Source organism: Solanum dulcamara, chromosome 7 (genome assembly GCF_947179165.1).
Source record: "Solanum dulcamara chromosome 7, daSolDulc1.2, whole genome shotgun sequence".
Taxonomy (NCBI): Eukaryota; Viridiplantae; Streptophyta; class Magnoliopsida; order Solanales; family Solanaceae; genus Solanum; species Solanum dulcamara.
The window spans coordinates 13,646,624-13,667,474 of record NC_077243.1 but is presented as its reverse complement, the minus strand read 5'-3'; the positions used below and the strand labels follow the sequence as shown (position 1 = coordinate 13,667,474).

General features: G+C 35.8%; 1 protein-coding gene across 7 annotated transcripts; it reads right to left on the bottom strand.

Annotated features, from left to right (window-relative positions):
- Window positions 1-6,520: 6,520 nt before the first annotated feature.
- LOC129893817 (SWI/SNF complex subunit SWI3A) lies at window positions 6,521-20,732 on the bottom strand. 7 transcript variants are annotated; one of them, XM_055969220.1, is made up of 10 exons: window positions 20,551-20,732; window positions 19,999-20,188; window positions 19,530-19,609; window positions 15,291-15,342; window positions 14,607-15,202; window positions 13,244-13,723; window positions 12,757-12,902; window positions 12,249-12,298; window positions 7,235-7,398; window positions 6,521-6,950 (listed from the first exon to the last, which is right to left on the bottom strand). In XM_055969220.1, exons 3-10 carry the CDS (start codon window positions 19,530-19,532, stop codon window positions 6,777-6,779), a joined length of 1,665 nt encoding a protein of 554 aa, XP_055825195.1. In that variant the 5' UTR covers window positions 19,533-19,609; window positions 19,999-20,188; window positions 20,551-20,732; the 3' UTR covers window positions 6,521-6,776. The 7 variants fall into 7 exon arrangements, with proteins under 7 accessions (XP_055825195.1, XP_055825199.1, XP_055825197.1 ...); XM_055969224.1 differs by having other exon boundaries at window positions 7,235-7,392; XM_055969222.1 differs by having other exon boundaries at window positions 20,588-20,732.
- Window positions 20,733-20,851: the final 119 nt, after the last annotated feature.

The following is a 20,851-nucleotide window of genomic DNA, read 5'->3' as shown; positions in this document are numbered from 1 at the left end:
ATATAAGACTTTGTTCGCACGTTGGACTTCTTTCTCCTACCCCACTATCACAGTCTCCCCAACTTCAAATAACTTTTTAAATAGTTCACCTAATAACTTTTTAAAAGAAACACAAATTTCTTTTGTTTGTGTGCAAGCAAAATGAGGTCACCAAAAATATTGGGACATTCAGTTGTGCTGACCACAAGGAACTACAAAATAACACCTGCATCGTACGTACTACATTTTTTCTTACTTAGATTTCTCAAAGATACGCTTTTCCTTTTAAAAATTTCCAAATCTCTTGTTCTTCCTCCAACCATAAAACAGAGTGATGCTCTGCTCCATTTCATTTCCAAATCTGAAAACAATTTTTCCTTTTTAATCACTTTGATATGATTGGATCAGAGTGCTGCTATATATCATAGTACATAAAGCCTTTTCACCCAACCCCATTAGTGAGGGGGAAAAGGCACATGGAATCTCCCAAATGTTTGTTCCTTATTGGACAGAGCTTATAATAACATAGGATGCGATGCTCACCAGAAGAGTGAAGAAAAATTGGTGAAGACTCAGTCGGTTAATTACTTGAATTTTAATTTTTTTGGTGAAAGTTCATTTATCACTTTGTAATTCTCTTTCTTTCTTTTCTATTATTTATTTATTTTATTTAAAAAGGTAGTAAAAGAAAGCGGAGGAAAATTAATTAAAAGGAGAAAAGGGAAGAGATAATAATAATAATAATAATAATAATAATAATAATAATAATAATAATAATAATAATAATGGGATGCAACTAAATTTATGCAAATTTTCCGGCCATTAAACAAGGGAAAGAAAGCAAAAGCTTGACAAAATAGCTAAAGACATATAAAGGTGAAAATTGGGGAGATTTTAGGGAAAATTAAACAAATAATAATAACAAGGAATATCATAAACAAGATGTATGTAATTTTCTAGATATAAATAAGAATAAAAAATAATAATAATAACAAGGAATATCATAAACAAGGTGTATGTAATTTTCTAGAAATAACTAAGGATAAAAGGTCAAAATAATCAGGAAAATAAATAAATAGAAATATTGACCTATATAAGATATATGACATCACCTTCGTCATTCTTTTTTTTTTTTTTTTTTTTTATGGGAACAGACCATACACGAGGCTCCCACCTCTCATGCGCGGCCAGGGGTTGAGCCGCTCACCCCCAAGCTGTATTATACATAAAAATAGAAAGATACACGGAGAGGGGCATAAACCTAACCTCCAATCCTATGGTGGTTCATAAGCCGATATTCCTAATAAGGTCAATCAGCTCATCCCCGATACAAGCACACAAAAAAGGATCCTAGAAACTATGCACCTAAAGGAGAGGACTCCTCTCGATACAAAGAAACTAGAAAAACATAAATAAGGGAGACTCTCCCTTTACATAGTAAAGGAAAAATCTAAATATAAAAGGAGATAATCTTTATAAAAGCTATATATACAACAAAATTTTAGCGTAAACGAGAATCATCAAAGAACATGACTAAAATTATAACATGGGGAATCACAAACACTGCAATTGGGTGATCAATCCAAGGATGCAAAACAAAGTAGTAGATCATGGAGGCTTCTTAATCCGTTTGGTCTTCCTCCGCCTAAAGCTAGGTAGGCCGATTCTATCTAGCATGTAGTATCCTCGAATACCACGAGGTAGCTGCTGGAGGGTAGTGTAGTGGCCTGGAATGGTAAGAGTGTGACTGTGCTTGGAGAGAGCATCCGCAGTGAAGTTTGCCTCCCTGTATACATGTCTGCAAGAAAAGAAGGCAAATAATTTGGTAATATCAACAAGGTCATGAGTTACCTGGTGAAGGCTCCACGGAGGTTTCATCTGGTGATTGATCCATTTAGTGAGCAACTCCGAGTCAACTTCTAGGATAACATGATGGAAGCCCTGTTGAATGCACCATCTAAGCCCATAAGTAGCCGCCTCTAGTTCAGCTTGATTGTTGGTTCCCTCCCCTAGTGGTATGGCGTAAGCGAAGAGGAAATTACCCATGTGATCTCTTACAATGCCACCCCCCCAATAGCCCCCGGATTACCCAACGCGCTACCGTCAGTATTTAGCTTAACGAAACCGAGTTGTGGCTTAATCCATGAGACTTGGGTAACCTTCGTCATTCTTAGAGTTAGTTTAAAAACATAACGATATGTCTATATGTAAATATAATGGGTTGGATATGGTTAAACACTATGATTTCTTAATGGGGATTATAAATTATTGGACCACTAAATTTTTTCTTTTGCTATAAATAGACAAGAAAACTCACCTATTATGCATGCATCACTTCATAAGAAAAAAACAATAAGTAAGAAAAGGAAGGTAAAGCATTAAGGAAGCAGAGTGGAGTTATGCTAATGATGGTGATTATGGCCTTAATTATTTGTGATCCAATTAAGGTGGAGTGTGCAATTGGGATTAACATAAATCCATGTACACTGTGCATGTATAGCAGCATGCCAGAATATCTTGAAGGACAAATATTAAAGTGTGACATGTGCAACGGGGCCTAAAGGAAAATGTTGTATCTGTTTGAGATGATGAACTATATAATTATTAACTACTTTATTCTAAAATTAATTTCACTTCACTTTATATATATATATTGCTGGCAAAGGGAAAGAGGGCATGTTGGGTTTCTGTACTTGTATTAGTTAGAATCTCATCAATGAAGTAATGTTCTTCGTGATTCTCCGCTATTTTTCAGTTTCCAGAATCGGAAAATCTATTTATGTATGAAAATTGACAACAATTTATTAAACGAAACTATCAAATATCAAATTTTAAAGGGAAAAAAACACTTGTACCCCAAAAAAGAAAAGTATTCACCCTTAAATGCCTCATTATTTTTATAACTCTATTTTATTTTTAAATGATATAGATTTATTTTGAAATTCGCGCGCTGATATCATGCTGATGTTAGATCGATAGGGTATCAATATACCAATGGAGTATCACAGAGGATTAAGCTCACTCCTATATGGTATCAATATACCGACAGAGAGAATATATTCTCTACTAATTTAGAGTTTAATAAATAAGATTGTGACTTTAATAATTTTCTCTTAATTGTTTTATTTTTATTTCTTAAAAACAGAGACCAATCCTATATGATATCGATAGGGTATCAATATACCAACGGAATATCACAAAAAATTAAGCTCAGTCCTAAATGATACCAATATGATATTAATATACCGATGGAGTATCACAGATGATTAATTCATAGTAGTGTCATGAGGCATAAGTCCTTCCGTTTGGGCATAATGTTTAGGCGTTGGACGAGTTTCTGTTTGGGACTTAAGCCCAAAAGAAAATTTCTAATTAAAATTAAAATTGCTAAATAAGTCCTTAAATTAATATCAAAAAACACAAAATTTAACTTCTTATTGAATTTTAAGAAGTTAAAAAAAATTAAAATTTAAAATATTTTTTATTCTTAGCTCTAATTTTTATTTTTATTTATTAATTTCTACTCAATTTATTTTTAAAAGTCTGACTAGCTTTTTGAAATGAGCAACTTTGATTATTTTGTTAGTCAACTATTGATTTTGATTAATGTTTTCAGATGAATCAATTTTATGTGCATTTCCACTTGTTTTATATTTTCTTGAAATTTCTTTATAATTTTATCTATCATAGTATTTCATAAAATATGAAAAATTAAAGATCCACATAATCTATGTTCAGCACGTCGAGACTTACGTCTTCCCTCATATCAAGTAAAACGCCTTGCCTTCGCCCTTTTTAAAACACCGATAAGAATTAATACTTCTTCGCGTTAAGTAAGAAATACAATGAAGATTATCATATGATTATGGAAAAAAAAAAAAGAGACAAATCAGATGTAGGAGGATGTTTTGTGTTTGGCCTAATTAAATCTAAGCTTCATGTATAATTTAGCGTAGAAGTTGTGTTTTGTTCCCTGTTAGATGCGTATAATTATGTTGGTCTATTTATTTAAAGGTTCTTATAGTTAAAAATAACAAAACTCTCCCCCATTCTTTCTATATGTAATTTTAGCAAACATAATTGGTCCAAAATTAAAGCAGGAAAAAACATTAATTATTTTTTTCCATTCAACCTTACTACTCTAAATAGATATATAATCATTAATTATTCCTGCATTAAGGAAGAGATAAAAGAAATTTAGTCAAACGTTTCTTATAATTAATGTCATTAACTGATTCTTTTTAATGCTGTGTCATTTTTTTCTTTCAATTTATGTGATGTTGTTTGATTGAGTAAGAATTATTTTTTAAAAAAAATATATATATTAAAAATGTGTGATCTAAACGAAGTAATTTATTGACTATAAATCATCTCATTTAGATAAAATGAAAAGTTAAAAGTTAAATTATTATATAAATATATATAAAAACATCATTTTTTGGGACAAACCAAAAAAAAGAATATCACATAATAAATTGAAACGAAAGAAGTAAAGACAAATAGGACATGATATAAAAGAAAATTACATTGTCAAGTCACCGAGAAAATATCCAGGTCATCCTCCATAAAAAGTAGAATTTGTAATCATAATTTAAAAAAATGTTATTTGTTAAAAAACAATAAAGGTAAACTAATACTATTAAAGTTATTTACATGTCGTGAATAGTTAGGAAAAAGAGCAAATTTACTTCTGAACTATTTAAAATGAGTCAATGTTATCTCCCATTACGTTTTTGGCTCAATAATACCCTTATCGTTATATTTCTTACTCAAATATGCTCTCCAACTAGCTACCCCGATATTGTAACATTTTAGTTAGGCCATCAATGAACTACAAAATAACACCAAACTGTGATTTTGCATCATATCCCTTAAACTCAAAAGATACATTTTTTTTTCTTTTAAGCTAGTCCGTATCTTTTGGGGCCATAATCAAGAAAGTAATCCCCTGAATCTTACTTAGATTAATTAATTAGTGGTCCCACTCCTGCAAATCATAACACATAGTGATGCTCCAATTCATTTTCCAAATTTGCAAAAGATACACAAAAACAGAAATTTCCACTTATTCACTTGTATCTGATGTTATATACACAAATATTTCATTATTGTACGTCCAAGGGTCACTTTAAGCACCAATCACCGAAACCCCAAAAGCAGATCTAGTAGGACTACATAGAAATCGCCAAAACGTTGATTCCTTATTGGACACAAATTATATTTAAGTTATTAATATTAGCTAGTGGGATATTGTGATACTTCATATCTTAATTATTTTTGTTTAATACTAAGATAGGAATACAATATTATGAGCTGCATTTAAATATTGAGTTACCTACTTGATGGGAATCATCGGACTACAAAACTTTCCCCTATAAGTAATTAAGTATATGCACTGCTTATAAGGAAATTAGAAATTAAAAAAGAAAAGTTAGAAATTAGTAGTAGTAGTTAATTAAGGCAATGAAGAAGAATAGTGGAGTTATGCTAATGATGGTGATTATGGTGTTAATTATTTGTGATCCAATTAAGGTGGAGAGTGCAATTGGGATTAACATAAATCCATGCACAGTTCTAGAATGTGTAGCTGCATGCAAGAAAGCTTCGAAAGCCAAATACCAAAGTGCGACATGTGCCACGGGGCCTAAAGGAAAATATTGCATCTGCTTGGGATGATGCTGATATATACTTTAAGCTGGCTGGCACCAGCGCTACTCCATTTTATTTTATATAGCGATACTATCGTATAAAATGAAACAGAGAAAGTAATATTTAGAATAAGGTTCCTTCCGATTCACTTAGGAGGGAAGGAAGGCATAAATGATTTAGTGTACTAATATTAAGCTAATCACTATTCGGTAAATCTATTACTAATATAAGGTTGTGGACCTCGACTACTTTCAATTTAAAGAAGAATGTTGCTCAGCTTTGTTCTGAATGTTAGAAGCAAGTGCTTCTTCGCATTTCCTTTCTGTTGATCTTGGATTTGTTTGGTCCCGAGAAAAATATTCTCTATGACAAGTGATAGAAATCTAGTCTTATTTGGTAATAAGCAGAAAATATTATTTTAAGAATATTTATACTGAATCTAGGCAAATATATGAGGCAGGAGTGGGAGTGATAAGGAGACAATCAATGTAAAATGCTATTTATAGAACCAGATATCACAAAAAAATGAAAATCATTTTCCTAATACTAAAGAAAAATTATTTTCTAAAATAGATTGACTAACCTAATAGTGGTCCCCAATTGTACTCTCATTATTAAAGAATATAATAGTTACGGGTATAAATTAAAAAAAAAATAGGAAATGCTCGAGTAAACGTTAGCTCTGGTCTATTTATTTTTAGGATGCTCTCTTGAAGCTTTTCACGTACGAGAAATTATTCCAGCTAGCTCACATAATAATCAGCAGTCTATCCATGCCCTGGGACTTAAGTTCCATACAAATTCTTAAGCTGAAGGTCAGCACTCGTACTGGTAGATAACAATAGCGTCTTTGCCTTTTCTGCTTTTAGAAGGTGATAATTCAAATAGAAAAAAGAAACAACTAATAGTTGAAATGTGAAACTCACAAAATGGTGATAGTTCAAGTGTGCTTTTTACTATTAATTCTACAGTTAACTATGAAATTTAGAAAAAAGCGGCACAGTTCAACTGAACCAGGCACGTATTGACAATCATCATCAGCAGAATATCTAAAGAAGCAAACTAATGGTGAGTTTTCTCTACAACATCACGGTATATGAAATTCAAGAAACGTCGAGCTATATGCTGCTGCCGCTGCTGCTTTAAGATTAGACCAAAGCATGATCCCTCCATCTAGATATCCCGGCACTAAATATCTTCTGCAAGATGTCCATTCTCTCCGTAATTAAACACTCTTCAAGATCCTTCATTTGGCCATGCTGCTTCTCCATCATCCGGTTCAGAGCTTCGACATGTTTCATTTTGCGTTTCAATTTCTTCACCTTCATATAAGTAGAAAGAAAAATAAGCCAAGCCAACCAAGGATATTAAGGGAAGAATCAAAGTACCATGAACTTGAGAAGCTAGAAATGAGAAGATGTACAGAAGCAGAGGATAATAAAGGAGAAGTGTTAGGCTTCTCCAAATATGATGGAAGCTCTCAGGTTCATTTCCTGACCCTTCTATCATTTTTTTCTTTTTTCGAAATAACTTGTTCCATTTCTTTCCTTTCGCCCTGAAGTTTGTTCTAAGTTCACCACTAGTATAAGCGAAGCCATAAACTCACCTGTGCTTCAACCAAAGTAGAAACCAGATATTCTATTTCTCTCTCTTCCTGATTGGCCAACAATTTGGCATGAGCAGCAGCAGCACCTATAGCAGTTGCAGTTGCGGCCCTCATACGTAAAGTTAGTGGTATAGTATTCCTCTGAGAGACTTCCACTTCTGTTTCTTCAAGACAATGGAACCACAAAGTTAATCAGGAAATGCAGACTATGATAGAAAGGAGAGGGGGGAGCTGTGGTGGGAGCTAGCAGATATAAGGGGGCTGTGTGAGGGAACTTGGGTAATCTGTGGTGACTTTAATGTCACAAGGTATCCAGCGGATAGAACAAAAGTGTCACAGGATCTCCGGTGCAATAACTGAATTTTCAACATGGATTGATGATCTTCAGCTTTTTGGATCCTCCTTTATGAGAAGGGGCAAAATCACACTAGTGCTTCCAGAACTGACAAATTTTTGTATTCATCAGAATGGGAGAATTTTTATTTTTTTTAGATCAAACAGAGTTTGATGCCAAAATAGGATCAGATCACAATCCTATCCTATTGACTTGTGGTGACTGGCATTTCAAGTAATCTTACTTTAAATTTGAAAACAAGTAGTTGGGAGTGGAGGGTTTCCAGGATAAAGTGGAGATATGGTGGAGCTCTTTCTCAGTGTTTGGCAGACCTACTTTTGTGCTAGCCACAAAGTTGAAACTTCTTAAAGGGGGGTTGAAAGAGTGGAACAAAGAGAACAGGAGGAATTGGAGGTTCATAATGGTTGAATTGCTAAATCAACTTATGAATCTGGAGAACATTCAAGATCAGAAGTCTCTGATGATGAACTACTTCAAGAAACTCAACTGGCTATGGAATTTGAAGAAGTAGACAAAAGGGAGGAAATAGCTTGGAGACAGAGATCTAAGGTGCAGTGGCTGAAGAATGGTTATAAGAACACTAAATATTTCCACAGAACAGCAAAAACCCATAAGAGGTTCAATGACAGACTCACCGGAAGTTGATGGAGTTTTGATAACTGATCCTGCTGAAACAAGGGAATCTAGCCAGAATTTTTATCAGAAGCTACATAAGGAGACTGAAGGGTGGAGACCTGATCTTCATTTACAAGGGGCAGCGGTTATCTCTAATGAAGATCAGGAGTGGCTTCAAAGAGAATTTTAGAGAAGGAAATGCTTGAGAGCATAAGACTCCGTGCTTCAGACAAGGCACCTGGCCTAGATCATTTTCCAATGAGTTTCTTCCAAAGTTTTTGGGAATTTTTGGAGGACATCAAGAACACTTTCACAATATTTCCGTTCTCATCAGGTGTTTGAGAAAAGCTTCGATGCTACTTATGTAGCTCTCATTCCAAAGAGAGTAGGGGCAACAAATTTATGACTTTAGGCCAATAAGTCTCATCAGTGGAGTCTACAAGATCATTACAAAAATTGGCAGAAAGACTGAAGAAGGTGGTGAGCAATTTAGTCGATAAACATCAGATGGCCTTTATTAAGGGGAAACAGATTGGATGCAGCTCTCATTGCTAGTGAATGTGTGGACTCAAGGTTGAGAGGTGATGTCCCTGGTGTCATGTGTAAGCCTGGATATGGAATTTTTTGATAAACATCCTCTGACAGATGGGGCTTAGAGATAGCTAGTTGTTTTTTGCATTAAATATGTTAAGTTTACAGTCCTTGTTAATGGAGAGCATGTAGGCTTTTTTCATTCTAGTTATGGAAGGATTCAATAGTACTACGAGGGTTGCGATACAAAACAGATGGTTGATTAAGATTTTTTTTGATTTTTTTTTTTTGGGGGGGGGGGGGGGGGGGGCTGGAGATTTATCATCTGCTTTATGCAAGATACAACAACCACAAAATACCACAAGTGGGGTCTGGGATGGTAGGTGTACACAGACCTTACCCATACCTTTGTGGGTAGAAGATGTTATTTTCAATAGAGCCTCGACTCAAAAAATTGTTTTACGGAAAATGATTTGAAATATATACAAGAGTAAATGTTGTGATGAAATTATTGAAGAAAGTAAAGTACTTACCGTACAATTATTAAAGATAACAAAAGTAAAAGAACAAAAAGTAGTAATAAAATCAAAGCATAATAGTAATAAAACTGATGATGCTCCATACTAGACTAGAACCCTGCAATACCACTGTGAAGACAAAAAAATGCTCTACTACCTACTAATTATCTACCCTAATCTTCGACATTCATGCTCCCTATCTAGGGTCATGTCCTCGATTAGGAGAAGATGTGTCATGTCCTGTCTAATCATCTCTCCTCAATTCTTCTTCGGTCTACCTCGACCTCTCCTCAAACCTATCACTGCTAACCTCTTACACCTCCTCACTGAAACATTTGTGCTCCTCCTCTTCACATGTCCAAACAATCATAACTTCACCTCCCACATCTTGTCCACCACGACGGCTACTCCCACTTTGCCTCGCATCTTCATTCATAATCTTGTCTCTTCTACTATACTCGCACGTCCATTTCAGTATCCTCATTTCAGCTACCTTCATCTTCTAAACGTGCGAGTTCTTGAATGACCAACACTCCACCCCATACAACATGATCGGTCTAACAACCCCTTTATAGAACTTACCTTTAAATCTTGGTGACACGTTCTTATCAGAGAGGTCACCGAATACGAACCTCAAATTTTATCTGCCTCATGTGATGTGCACTCCATGCACTCTGTTTTAGTCCTGCTCACCATAAAGCATTTACACTCTAGGATTTGTCTCCATATCTCCATTCTATCGTTAACTCTGCCGCATGTCTCGTCGATCAATACTTTGTCGTCTGCGAATAACATACACTAAAATATGTCCTCTTGACTATGTCCGTCATCACGAACTTAATACACCAACCAAAACACAGTTAACTGGATGGATCAAACTGATTAAGAGAGAAAAGGGGGAAAAGGAAATGAGTGACATCAACCCCACTAACCACACCAAACCTTACTAGCGTGGAAAATTGAGGCACCTCTAGCCGCCAGCTCGAATGGTTGGCCCCACAAGCACAAACCACTAACTTTAAACCATCCTTTTCTCCAAACAAAAAAATATATATTTCTCACTCCAACATCAGCATTCTCTCCACACATTTGTAACACTCCTAGCACTTCGACCAGCTCTTCCTGCAATTCTTGGCAAGTTCAAGCTGTTCTGGTCCTCCTTGGCTTTTCAACCAATTTTATTTGTGGTAATCCACTTACTAACAGCTGAACTGGAGAAAAATGGATCAAACAGTCTTATAATCCCTTGTCACGATTATCGGGAATTCCTTCTCTTTAATCACCCTTGTTTGGAACTTGTATTCTCTTTGGTACAACTAGAAGCTGCAGATGACACACTGATATTTTTTGAGCCAGTGATTGAACAAATCAGATACATCAGACTGATGCTGCTGGTTTTTGGAGCATCATCTGGCCTGAGTGTGAACTGGAGGAAGTGTAGCATTATCCCAATCAAGGAAAAGGCCCAAATACAGGTTCTGGCCAATATACTGGGCTGCAAGGTAGAATACTTGCCAACTGTCTATCTTGGCATGTCACTGGGGAACAAACATAAAGCCTAGGAGACCTGGGATGGTATAGTGGAGAAAATTGAGGAAAGGTTAGCAAAGTGGAAAACCCAATATCTGTCTCTAGGGGGGCAGACTCACTTTGATCAATGTTGTCTTAGATTCACTACCAACTTATGTAATGTCCTTATTCCCTTTACCAACCAAGGGGATGAGCAGAGAGCAGGGTGGGCTGGGCATTAGAAATTTGAGGCTACAAAATACTAGTCTCCTGATGATGTCGTGGTTGGGGAGGTATAATGTTGAAGATTAAGCCTTATGGAAAGAAGTCATGCAGTGCAAGTATGGGCAGACAATCACTTGGTGCACAAACATGGTAATGAACACCTATGGAGTAGGGATATGGATATCAGTCAGAGCCTTATGGACAAATTTGGAAGTAAACACTTGCATTAAAGTGGACAAGGGTAGAAGGACTGGGGGAAGCCTGGAACAGTCAGCCTGCTATAAAGGATTCATATCCTGATTTATTCTTACTGTGCAACAACCCGGGTGCTACTGTATATGAATGCTGAAGCCCTCAAGGATGGAATTTAAGTTTCAGAAGGCATTTGAACGATTGGGAAATAGAAAGAGTGGCAGATTTATTGAAGGACATTGAAGGTTTCATAGCCCTCCCTATTGAGCATGACAAGTTGAAATGGAAACATAGCAGTGATGGAGCTTTTTCAGTCAATAGTGTAAAAAGGACACCAATGGAGAGGAAAGGGGCAACCCAGAACTTTGGAGGAAAATCTGGAAAAATCATAACACCAACTAAAGTAAAATGTTTTACTTGGTAGGTGGCAAAGAGAGCTTGCCTAATTCATCAAGTACTCCAGAAAAAGGGCTTCCCTGTAGTCTCTAGATGTTTTCTGCACAATGAAACAGGGGAAACAGACAGCCACTTGTTTTTCCATTGTAGATATTGGCAATTTTCTTTAGCCTCACAAAGTAATGGACCATGCCAGAGCACACCTCAGATCTACTGGGTTGTTGGTGAGATGGGGGAAAGCAAAGTCAGAAGAAATGGTGGAGAATTATTCCTTCATGTATTTGGTGGTCAATGTGGAAAGAAAGGAATGGGAGATGTTTTGAAGATAGGTCCAATTCTGTTCAGAAAGTGAAATGGAATTGTATGGTATCTTTTTTATTTTTGGTGTAAAGAACAATGTATAGAAGAAGTAGATCAACTTATAGAATTTCTAGGAGCACTGTAACTAGTCTTTCTTTTGTTTCTCTTTATCTTTCTTTTGGAGTCTCCAGCATTAAGGATATGCTGAGGAATACAACAATACCAGTTTCAAAAAAAAAAAAGAGCATAACCACATTTACATTTTAATAAATGACTGCAGGTGATAACCATGAAGAAATTTTTAGCAGTTGCTGCAGTTTGATATTCGGATTGGAAGTAAAAGAGACAAAATGATGCCTATCATGGAAAATACCTGATCTGGCGGGCTTTTCCTCCCCTTCAGCACTTTCAACTTGACTTGCCCTGAAAATAAGACAATTCACTTTCATGCTAAAAGAGTAAAAGTAAAATTATAAGTGTGTAATGATAATTAAGCCAAGACGTAATGAAAGCAAGATACGAACATAAGCATGGTGAACATACATAACAGGGAATTATACAAGATGAACTGCACGAAGAATGAACAAATTTGCACAAGAAGTCGATAGTTACATAATCTCTCTGTCCCATATTATTTGCCACCTTCACTTTTTTTAAAAATTGAAGAAAAGAGGTCCTGATGTACTTTTCAAAATTTCCCTCTGTAAATTATTATTAAGGAAGCCCAATATATTCACATGTTCCAAATAGCTTATAAACGGATGGTACTTTTGGAATAGAACTAACCATTTCTGGAAAGGAGACAGATAAACTGACTTCTGAAACGGATGAAGTATTATATATCTATCCCAACAAAAAATGACGGTGGGAGTACTAATTACCTCTTTGTAGCATTTGATCCCAATCCATCATCATCTTCATCAAAAATGTCCGTTGAACACTGATTCTCATAGCAAAGGGCTGTAACAGCAGCCTCAGCTGCAGATGCTGTGATATGTGAACCAACAGCACCGGAGATGCGAGCTACCTGAAGAGTACAGATCACTTATTGTTTACAAGACCAATAAATGGTGGAAGTGGAATTAAGCAAAATAACCTCAAGACCAAATTCCCATCAATTTTCAGTAATTTACTTACTAAACCACAAATCTATTTTTTTCCACATCTTGGAATGTTTAAAACAGTCAACTAAGCCATATATAGCATGTTTTCATTTGCTGACTCCCTATTCTCCTGTGTTAAACATTTCTTTAACGAGCTATTTACTCCATTTGCTTTTCTAGGCAAATAGAACATCATTTGATCAACTAGAAAGGCAACAACGCTGAGTCATTAAGATATAGTCCAATGTAACAGAAGCATGTGAACCTGTTTCATCAGGGAACTACTGGCTTCTGAAATTGGAGCCCTGCGTATTTTCTTGAGAGGAGGGGTTTTGCTTTCAGCATCTCCATTCTGTTGATGTTCCAGGTTCTGCTCATGAGATTGATTTCTAGGAGTTTCTCCAGACTCACTTATTGGAGGTTTAGCTTGATCCACGCCACTTACCTCACCATTCTTGTCCAAAAAATTAAGCTTTTTATGAATAGAACCAAGCATAAGATCCCCAAATGGCAACTGTATAAGCTTTGAGATACAATCCAGTTTACTCTTTGTTTTCACATTTTGGGTAACAAGATCCCAGTCATCACCATGCTTCAGTACAGATTCTAATAGGAGCAAGGTTTCTGCTTCCGTCCAGTTGGCTTTAGGGTTCGCACCATCCATTAGCTTGAATTCATCTGCCAATTTGTTCTTGTCATAATTACCACTTTTAAAACACTTCTCGCATACATTAGAGCTCGCATCCTGACAAAAACAAAGAGAAAGCAATCTGAATATACCGATTTTCAAATCTTGTAGATTTCAAGTTATTTTTCATTTAATTGTTTTTGGGCATCATTCATAACTTAATTTAAGGAAAAAGGCATAAGTATACCCCTGATCACAAATCCCTTGCTTTCGCTGGCAAGTGGTTTTGAACTTGAGACCTCCAACATGGAAGTCCCAAGTCCAAACCACTGGGCCACCCCGAAGGATATAATGGTGTGTTTATTACACTTTAAAATATTTTTGGGGTAATAGGACCACTGTAAAAATAGTGTATCCCTGGAACGTTGGTCATAGTTTAGGGAGGATACTTATGCCTTTTTCCTTAATTTTATACAAGACATATGCTATCGATCAACCTGGAAAATCATCAACTTACCGACTTACACATCTTATTTACTAAACGATTTAAGACAGAAAATATAGTAAGAAACTGACAAGCAAGATTTTCACGAACTTTATCACTGGCCAAGTTTTAATGTTAATTAATTTTGTGTACAGAAAGCATTTTGAGTACTCATCCATACAATTTCACTAACTTAGTCACTGGCCTCTCAACAAAGATTATCTGCAATGGCTCACTTACTAAAAGCAAACAGAAATAACACAAACAACCAGTTACCAAGTCCACAGGATAAACAAAATATTTTTTACAAAATCAAACTGATCTACCATATCATGCTTTAATTCCTGATCATATAATTCGTGTCAATTTTGAGCTCAAAAGGATATTTCTTGAACACTAAACTATGTTTCCATCAATCTATAGCAATTAAAACATAGTAGTAACTAGTAATCAAGTAATAAATAAACAAAAGAGCAAAGATTGAAGAGAAATTGCACAAGCAAACTAACAAAATACCTTGCTGTACTCATAATGACCCGAAACACACTGTTCTTTACAACTCATACAGACTACACTTCCCTTCTTCTGCTGCCCCACCAACTCCCCATAAACATCTGAATACGATGCCATAGGCGACACCTTTAGTATACAATCCACTGCATCACCACCCCTCCCCCTTCCACCACCTCCATCCCCGATGATAACTGGTGACGGAACAGGTGCAAGGGGTTTCAAAGAATGAGGAGCTGCCACAACCCTAACCCCATGTGGAGCCCCTTCTTCAACCCTAATCCTCCACTTCTCATCCTCTTTATCCTCTTCCGCTGGAGCATCAATAGCAGCCGGCGTTTCCGCATTACTAGGGTCAAAATTAATCAAACCCCACTTCTCCAAAAAAGTAAACACCTTGTGCAGCACACTTATATCACCCACCAACGACTTCCGTATATCCGTGAACGAAAGCCTTCGGGTCGGATCCTCACGGTATGAGGTAATCATGAAGTCCCTGTACTCTTTGTAGATTCTGGGTGTCCTTGTAATCGAACTGCCATCGAAGAATTCTCGCAATGACAGCCTTTCCACCTCGTGTATGCTTTGCCAAGAAAACCAACCTTTTTTCAATTCACACAAAGAAAAATGTAGAAATTAGGGCTACTTTCAGACAAATACAGAGAGAAGGGAATTGTGGGTTTTACTTACTGGTGTAACTAGGGATTGTATAAAGGTCATGAGCGGGTTCGTCAGAGGATTTCTGCAAGCGAGATGTGTCCATTGTTAGAACCTCTGCATTTGTTGAGTGGCGACAGAGAAGGAGTGTAGAAATGGTGGGAGCAGCCCACAAATTTTAAAGCGAAGAGGAAATGCACAAACAGCCCTTTTAGGACTCCCTATTTAAAATACGGAAAAGAGATATTTGCGCCTAGAATATCCTACGAAAAGGATCATATTTATTTATTGTGATACTTGTTTTTCTTTTGATATATTTGCTCTTTTTATATAATTTTAAGGTAATTTTATGTGGGAATATGGGGATTTAATGGATGGAGTATAAATATGGTCTTAAAATTGGATGACAAAAGCAAATATATCAGAAAGTATAATGAATGGCAAATATGATCCTTTTCTAAGAATATAGGCGCAAATATGACCCTTTTTCCGTTTAAAATATAGTCGGAGTTTATAAAAAAATATAAAATTTAACCATCTCATAATGATATCGAATTAGAATTTTCAAACTTTGCTCAATTTTGGTACTTCACACTTGTTGTTTACACCAAATGAAGCAATTTAAACTAAGCAGTTAAAAATCAAAGTGACAATTCAAGCAACTTAAAATTCAGTGAAACATCAGAGTTGTAAAGAGATAACCATCGATTTCGTGTTCTAAGCACAAGAAGCTAAACATGCTTCAAATTCTAAGTTGGACCTCTGAAAGACTAAAAAGGAAAACATAAACCATCAAAGTTATTAAACAAATAGCAATCTAAGGAAAATTGAATACAACGTAAAAAACACTTCGTATTTAAAAGTCGGATCTGTCAGTCTTGACAAAGATCACAGCAGAACCACTTCAGGAAACACTGGTAAGTGAAGTATGTAATCAGAGAGAACTTGAGAACTCAAGACTAACAAAAAAAGGTTCTCAAAATTTATATATTTTGTCTTTTTTTACGAGGTGATAAAGGGAAAAAGAACCTGGGGGAATCAAGAAATTCAGCTCAAAAATTAATGAAAAACGTGTTAAGAAAGACATCTTGAATGAAATCCGTTGTGATCACTCAAAAGATATTTTTGAGTGAACACAACGGGAGCTTGTGTTGGAGTTGGCATAGGTCACATGGGAGCTGTTGGTGCTGTTTTTTTCGAAGAAACAGAGAAATTTCTTTGTGAGTGGTAGTAGGTAAATGATTATCCCTGATCACCGTAGTGGGCATATCCTCCTTCTGCATATTGCATATAAATTTGTATTGAGAACAGCATCTTAATGACCTTGTCCTATAGAACTTAGCATATAAATGACCTTTTAAGGGATCAAAATTATGTGTCGTAGAAATCTATTTTCAGCTTCATTGTTGAATTTTAGCTCACAAGTAGGAATTCATACAAGCACATTTATAATATGTGCTTTTAGAATTAGTTCACAATCAAATCTTTGACATGACTGTCCTCTAGTTAGTTCTTTACAAGAATTAAAACTATTATGTTATACAAAGGACAAAGCCCCCCAAAACTACAGGTGAATGTGACTGAATGTTCTTGTGATGTAAGCCTCCATGTTGTGAAGTGAATTGATCAGATCTGTGTCATTTCGCTGTTGAATGAACCCATCTAACTCCTAGAGGCTTTTGCAACAATTCTCTTTCTGAATTACAGTGTTCAACCTTTTTTTATTATATAGTAATGCCACTATGATGCTTCTGCTTTCTTGATACTTGAAGTATGTACTATTATGAGGATTTAGCACCGAATCGAGTTTGCTTACGGCTTTGTTGACTTGAGTTGATATTCCTTTTTGCTGGTTGTGTGCAAACACTATGAAGGTTTGGGAAAGAGCGGTGGAAATGAGGGTGAGGAAAGGGGTGTCCATTTCTAAGAATCAATTTGGATTCATGCCAAGATGTTCGACTACTGAAGCCATCCACCTTATGCGGAGATTGATGGAGAAGTATAGGGAAAGGAAGAGGGACCTTCATATGGTGTTCATTGACCTTGAATAGGCGTATGACAAAGTCCCCGGGATGTTCTCTGGAGGTGTTTGGAGGCTAAAGGTGTCCCGATAGTGTATATTAGGGCAATAAAGGATATGTATGATAGATCTAAGACTCGAGTTAGGACGGTGGGAGGAGATTCGGAGCACTTTCCAGTTGAAATGGGGCTACATCAAGGATCAGTTCTTAGTCCTTTCCTATTCGTCTTGGTGATGGATGAGTTGACGCAGTCTATTCAAGAGGAGGTGCCTTGGTGTATGTTATTTGCAGACGACATAGTATTGGTTGATGAGACACGAGACAAAGTTAATGTTAGGTTGGAGGTTTGGAGACAGACTTTGGAGTCCAAAGGGTTCAGGTTAAGTAGGACCAAAACAAAGTATTTGGAGTGCAAATTCAGTGATGTGGTAAATGAAGTGGACGTGGAAGTGAAGCTTGCCACACGACCTATTCCCAAGAAAGAAAGTTTTAAGTATCTTGGGTCCGTACTTCAGAATAGAGGGGACATCGACAATGATGTCACATATCGCATTGGAGCGGCATGGATGAAATGGAGGCTTGCTTCTGGAGTCTTGTGTGATAAAAAGGTTCCACTCAAACTTAAAGGAAAGTTTTATAGAGTCGTGGTTAGACTGTCCTTGTTATATGTGGTGGAGTGCTGGCCAGTCAAAACTCTCATGTTCATAAGATGCATGTTGCGGAGATGAGGATATTGAGCTGGATGTGTAGGCATGTTAGGAGCGACAAGATTAGGAATGAGGTTATTCAAAAAAAGGTAGGAGTGGCCTCTGTGGTGGACAAAATGAGGAAAGCGAGGTTGAGATGGTTTGGACATGTGAAAAGGAGGGGCGTTGACGCCCCAGTGAAAAGGTGCGAGAGGCTAGTTATAAGGGATCGCCGGAGGGGTAGAGATAGACCAAAAAAATATTGGAGAGAGGTGATTAGACATGATTTGGCACAACTCTATATTACCGAGGACATGACCCTAAATAGAAAGGAGTGGAGGACGCATATTAGGGTAGAAGGCTAGTAGGGGTGAAGGTTAATGGAGGTTTAGCGTGTTATGTTGTGTATCGTGTTTCTATTATCACACAATTTTATGGTTGTTATTGTTTCTTCCTTGCAGCCTTTACAAGTATTTTGCTGATTAACTGTCATGCTTTCTTCATTGTTTCTCCCTTTTTTTTAACTTGGGATTGAAGCACTTAAGCCGAGGGTCTTTCGGAAACAGCCTCGCTACCTCCTCGAGGTAGTGGTAAGGTTTGCATTCACTTTACCCTCCCCAGACCCCACTTAGTGGGATTTCACTAGGTATGTTATTGTTGTTGTTGTATTTGTATTAGACATAAAAAAATTCAAATGATTACTTTGTCAATAAGTTCCCATTGAAATAGTTTTAAGAAGTTATTGAATTAATTTATACTGATCATGTCAGGGCCAATCTTTTAGTCATTCTCAATATAACAATATATCATGATCCTTTCTCATTAAATACCTCGTATGAACACTATTGGGTTTGAATGAAAAATCGGAAGCACCAATACTACTAACTTTGATAGACAAAAGTGAACACTAAATCATTTTTTAATTATCTTCATCATAAATAGAGAAATCAATAGTATAGAAACAGTTGGTAAAATATCAGATTGAATATGATGATTATGATCTTCGTAATACCTTTTTTTTTAAAAAAAATCAAAGACCACAAAAATGAAACAAAAAAAGCATGTATAAGCCATGTGAGTTCACCAAAAGGGAACAACCCACAAAAATTAAAAAGACAATAAAAAAAAAAAAATTACACAAAGATGATCTTCCTAATACCTAATTATTTAGATATTCTCAAAACAAGACCAATAAAATATTATCCTCTACAACTAAATTATTGATTATCATGCTAAACCAACAAACAAATCAACACATAAAGGTATACGTGCAACACACACCATGGATCCATAGAAGGTGAAATAATGTAACAAAGAAGGAGGTTCCACTACGAAATTTAGCCAGAGAGATCAGCAATTAGTGAAAGTATACACAAAGTTAATTCATAAGTTCTATTTCAATATTAATTATTTTTTAGTTTAGGGTATTTTACCAATTAAAACTGGTAGTAGGAGGAAAGGTTTAGACAAAACAAAAAAGCAGGAGTAAAATGGCGAATTTGCAAGAGCAAAAGTGAAATGAAACGAGATTGAGAGCAAGATAATGAGCGATTAAGAAAACTTACCATTAGATATTGCCCAAGAAGACCCAAACCAAAAATTTGAAAATGGGAGAGCGAGAGAAAGAACTGTTCCCTGAGAGAAACTGAAAAAAGGAACAAACATAGATATTCAAATAAGTAATTTTTTCATAACTACAACATGAATCTTCCAAAAATAATGTACTATAAAGCAAAAAAATCGACAAAAACAAATGGGAAGATATAAAACACCTAAGAGTCAGAAATAGCGATTATATTTTACAAAGAAAACAAACACGAGAATGAAAATCATACAAAAAATCATAGATTCTTACAAAATCACACACCTAAAATACATAAAAGATAGAGCCTTCACAAGAATTTGGATTTGCCTTTTTAAAGAGAAAGCTCCAAAAATGAAAATCAAAAAAGAGAATACGAATAACTCATGGATTCCTACAAGAAATACCCATAGATGGAAAAAAAAAAACACAGAAGAGAAAAATACACTTACCGATTGAGACAGGAGATAGCACTGAAGAATGAAGAAGAGTGAGGATTGAGAAGGGAAGGGAAGTAGGCTTTCTTTATTTGTGCTTCTAGAGAAGTCTTTTTGTAATGTGTGGAGGATAGATATTATTTAGACAAAAAGACTCTTTACCCTTGCAGAAGCCATTAATTTTCAATTGCATTCTTCAATTTCTCTGGTTCGAGAAGAAACAATAATGAAAATCCAAAGGAAGAAAATTAATGTGGCAGAACATCAAAAAAAGAGTTAAGGCAGAACAATAACAGCAGCAGACATGAATTTAACCCATAAAATTGGAATTTCTGAACACAACCAGAAGAAGATTAGGAAAAAAATTGAGAGAAAAAACTAATTTGAATTTGCAGCACCGGATGAAAAATCAAAGAGAAGTTATGAGCTTTGAGTGATCGCGGAAGAACATGGAAGAGAGATTTAGGTAGAACGATTACCACAGTAGCTATGAATTTAAGTTATGAAATTGAAAAATTTAATCTTTTCTGAAAGAAGATTAGGGCAAATATTGAGGCAAAAGCTGACCTAAGAATGCACACCCAGATGATGTTAATGAGCAGACCTTGAATTTCAGTTTGGATGAAAGAAAATTCTCAAAACTTGCGAGGAATCTTCTGGAAATTCTCCATTGCTGGAACGAAGTGATGAAACAATGGAGTCTTCTGGAAATATTAAGAAAAAGCAAATTACTCTCTTTTGCCTTTAAGCAAAATAACGAATTTGGTCGTTCTTTTGATGGTTTTTTTTATATAGTAGAAAATAACGAATTTGCCCTTGGTCCTTCTGTAGATGGCGTTATATATAGTAGAAAAATATATAATCTTCT

Bases quoted from the DNA above. Each gene is read 5' to 3' on its own strand.
- LOC129893817 (XM_055969226.1), bottom strand. From the start codon at position 15,363: ATGGACACATCTCGCTTGCAGAAATCCTCTGACGAACCCGCTCATGAC. The intron at 12,903-13,243 runs GTTCACATGCTT...TGTACTCTTCAG, and splicing joins GTAGTTCCCTGATGAAACAG to GTAGCTCGCATCTCCGGTGC. The intron at 6,951-7,234 runs GTGAGTTTATGG...ACTTATATGAAG, and splicing joins CTACTTTGGTTGAAGCACAG to GTGAAGAAATTGAAACGCAA.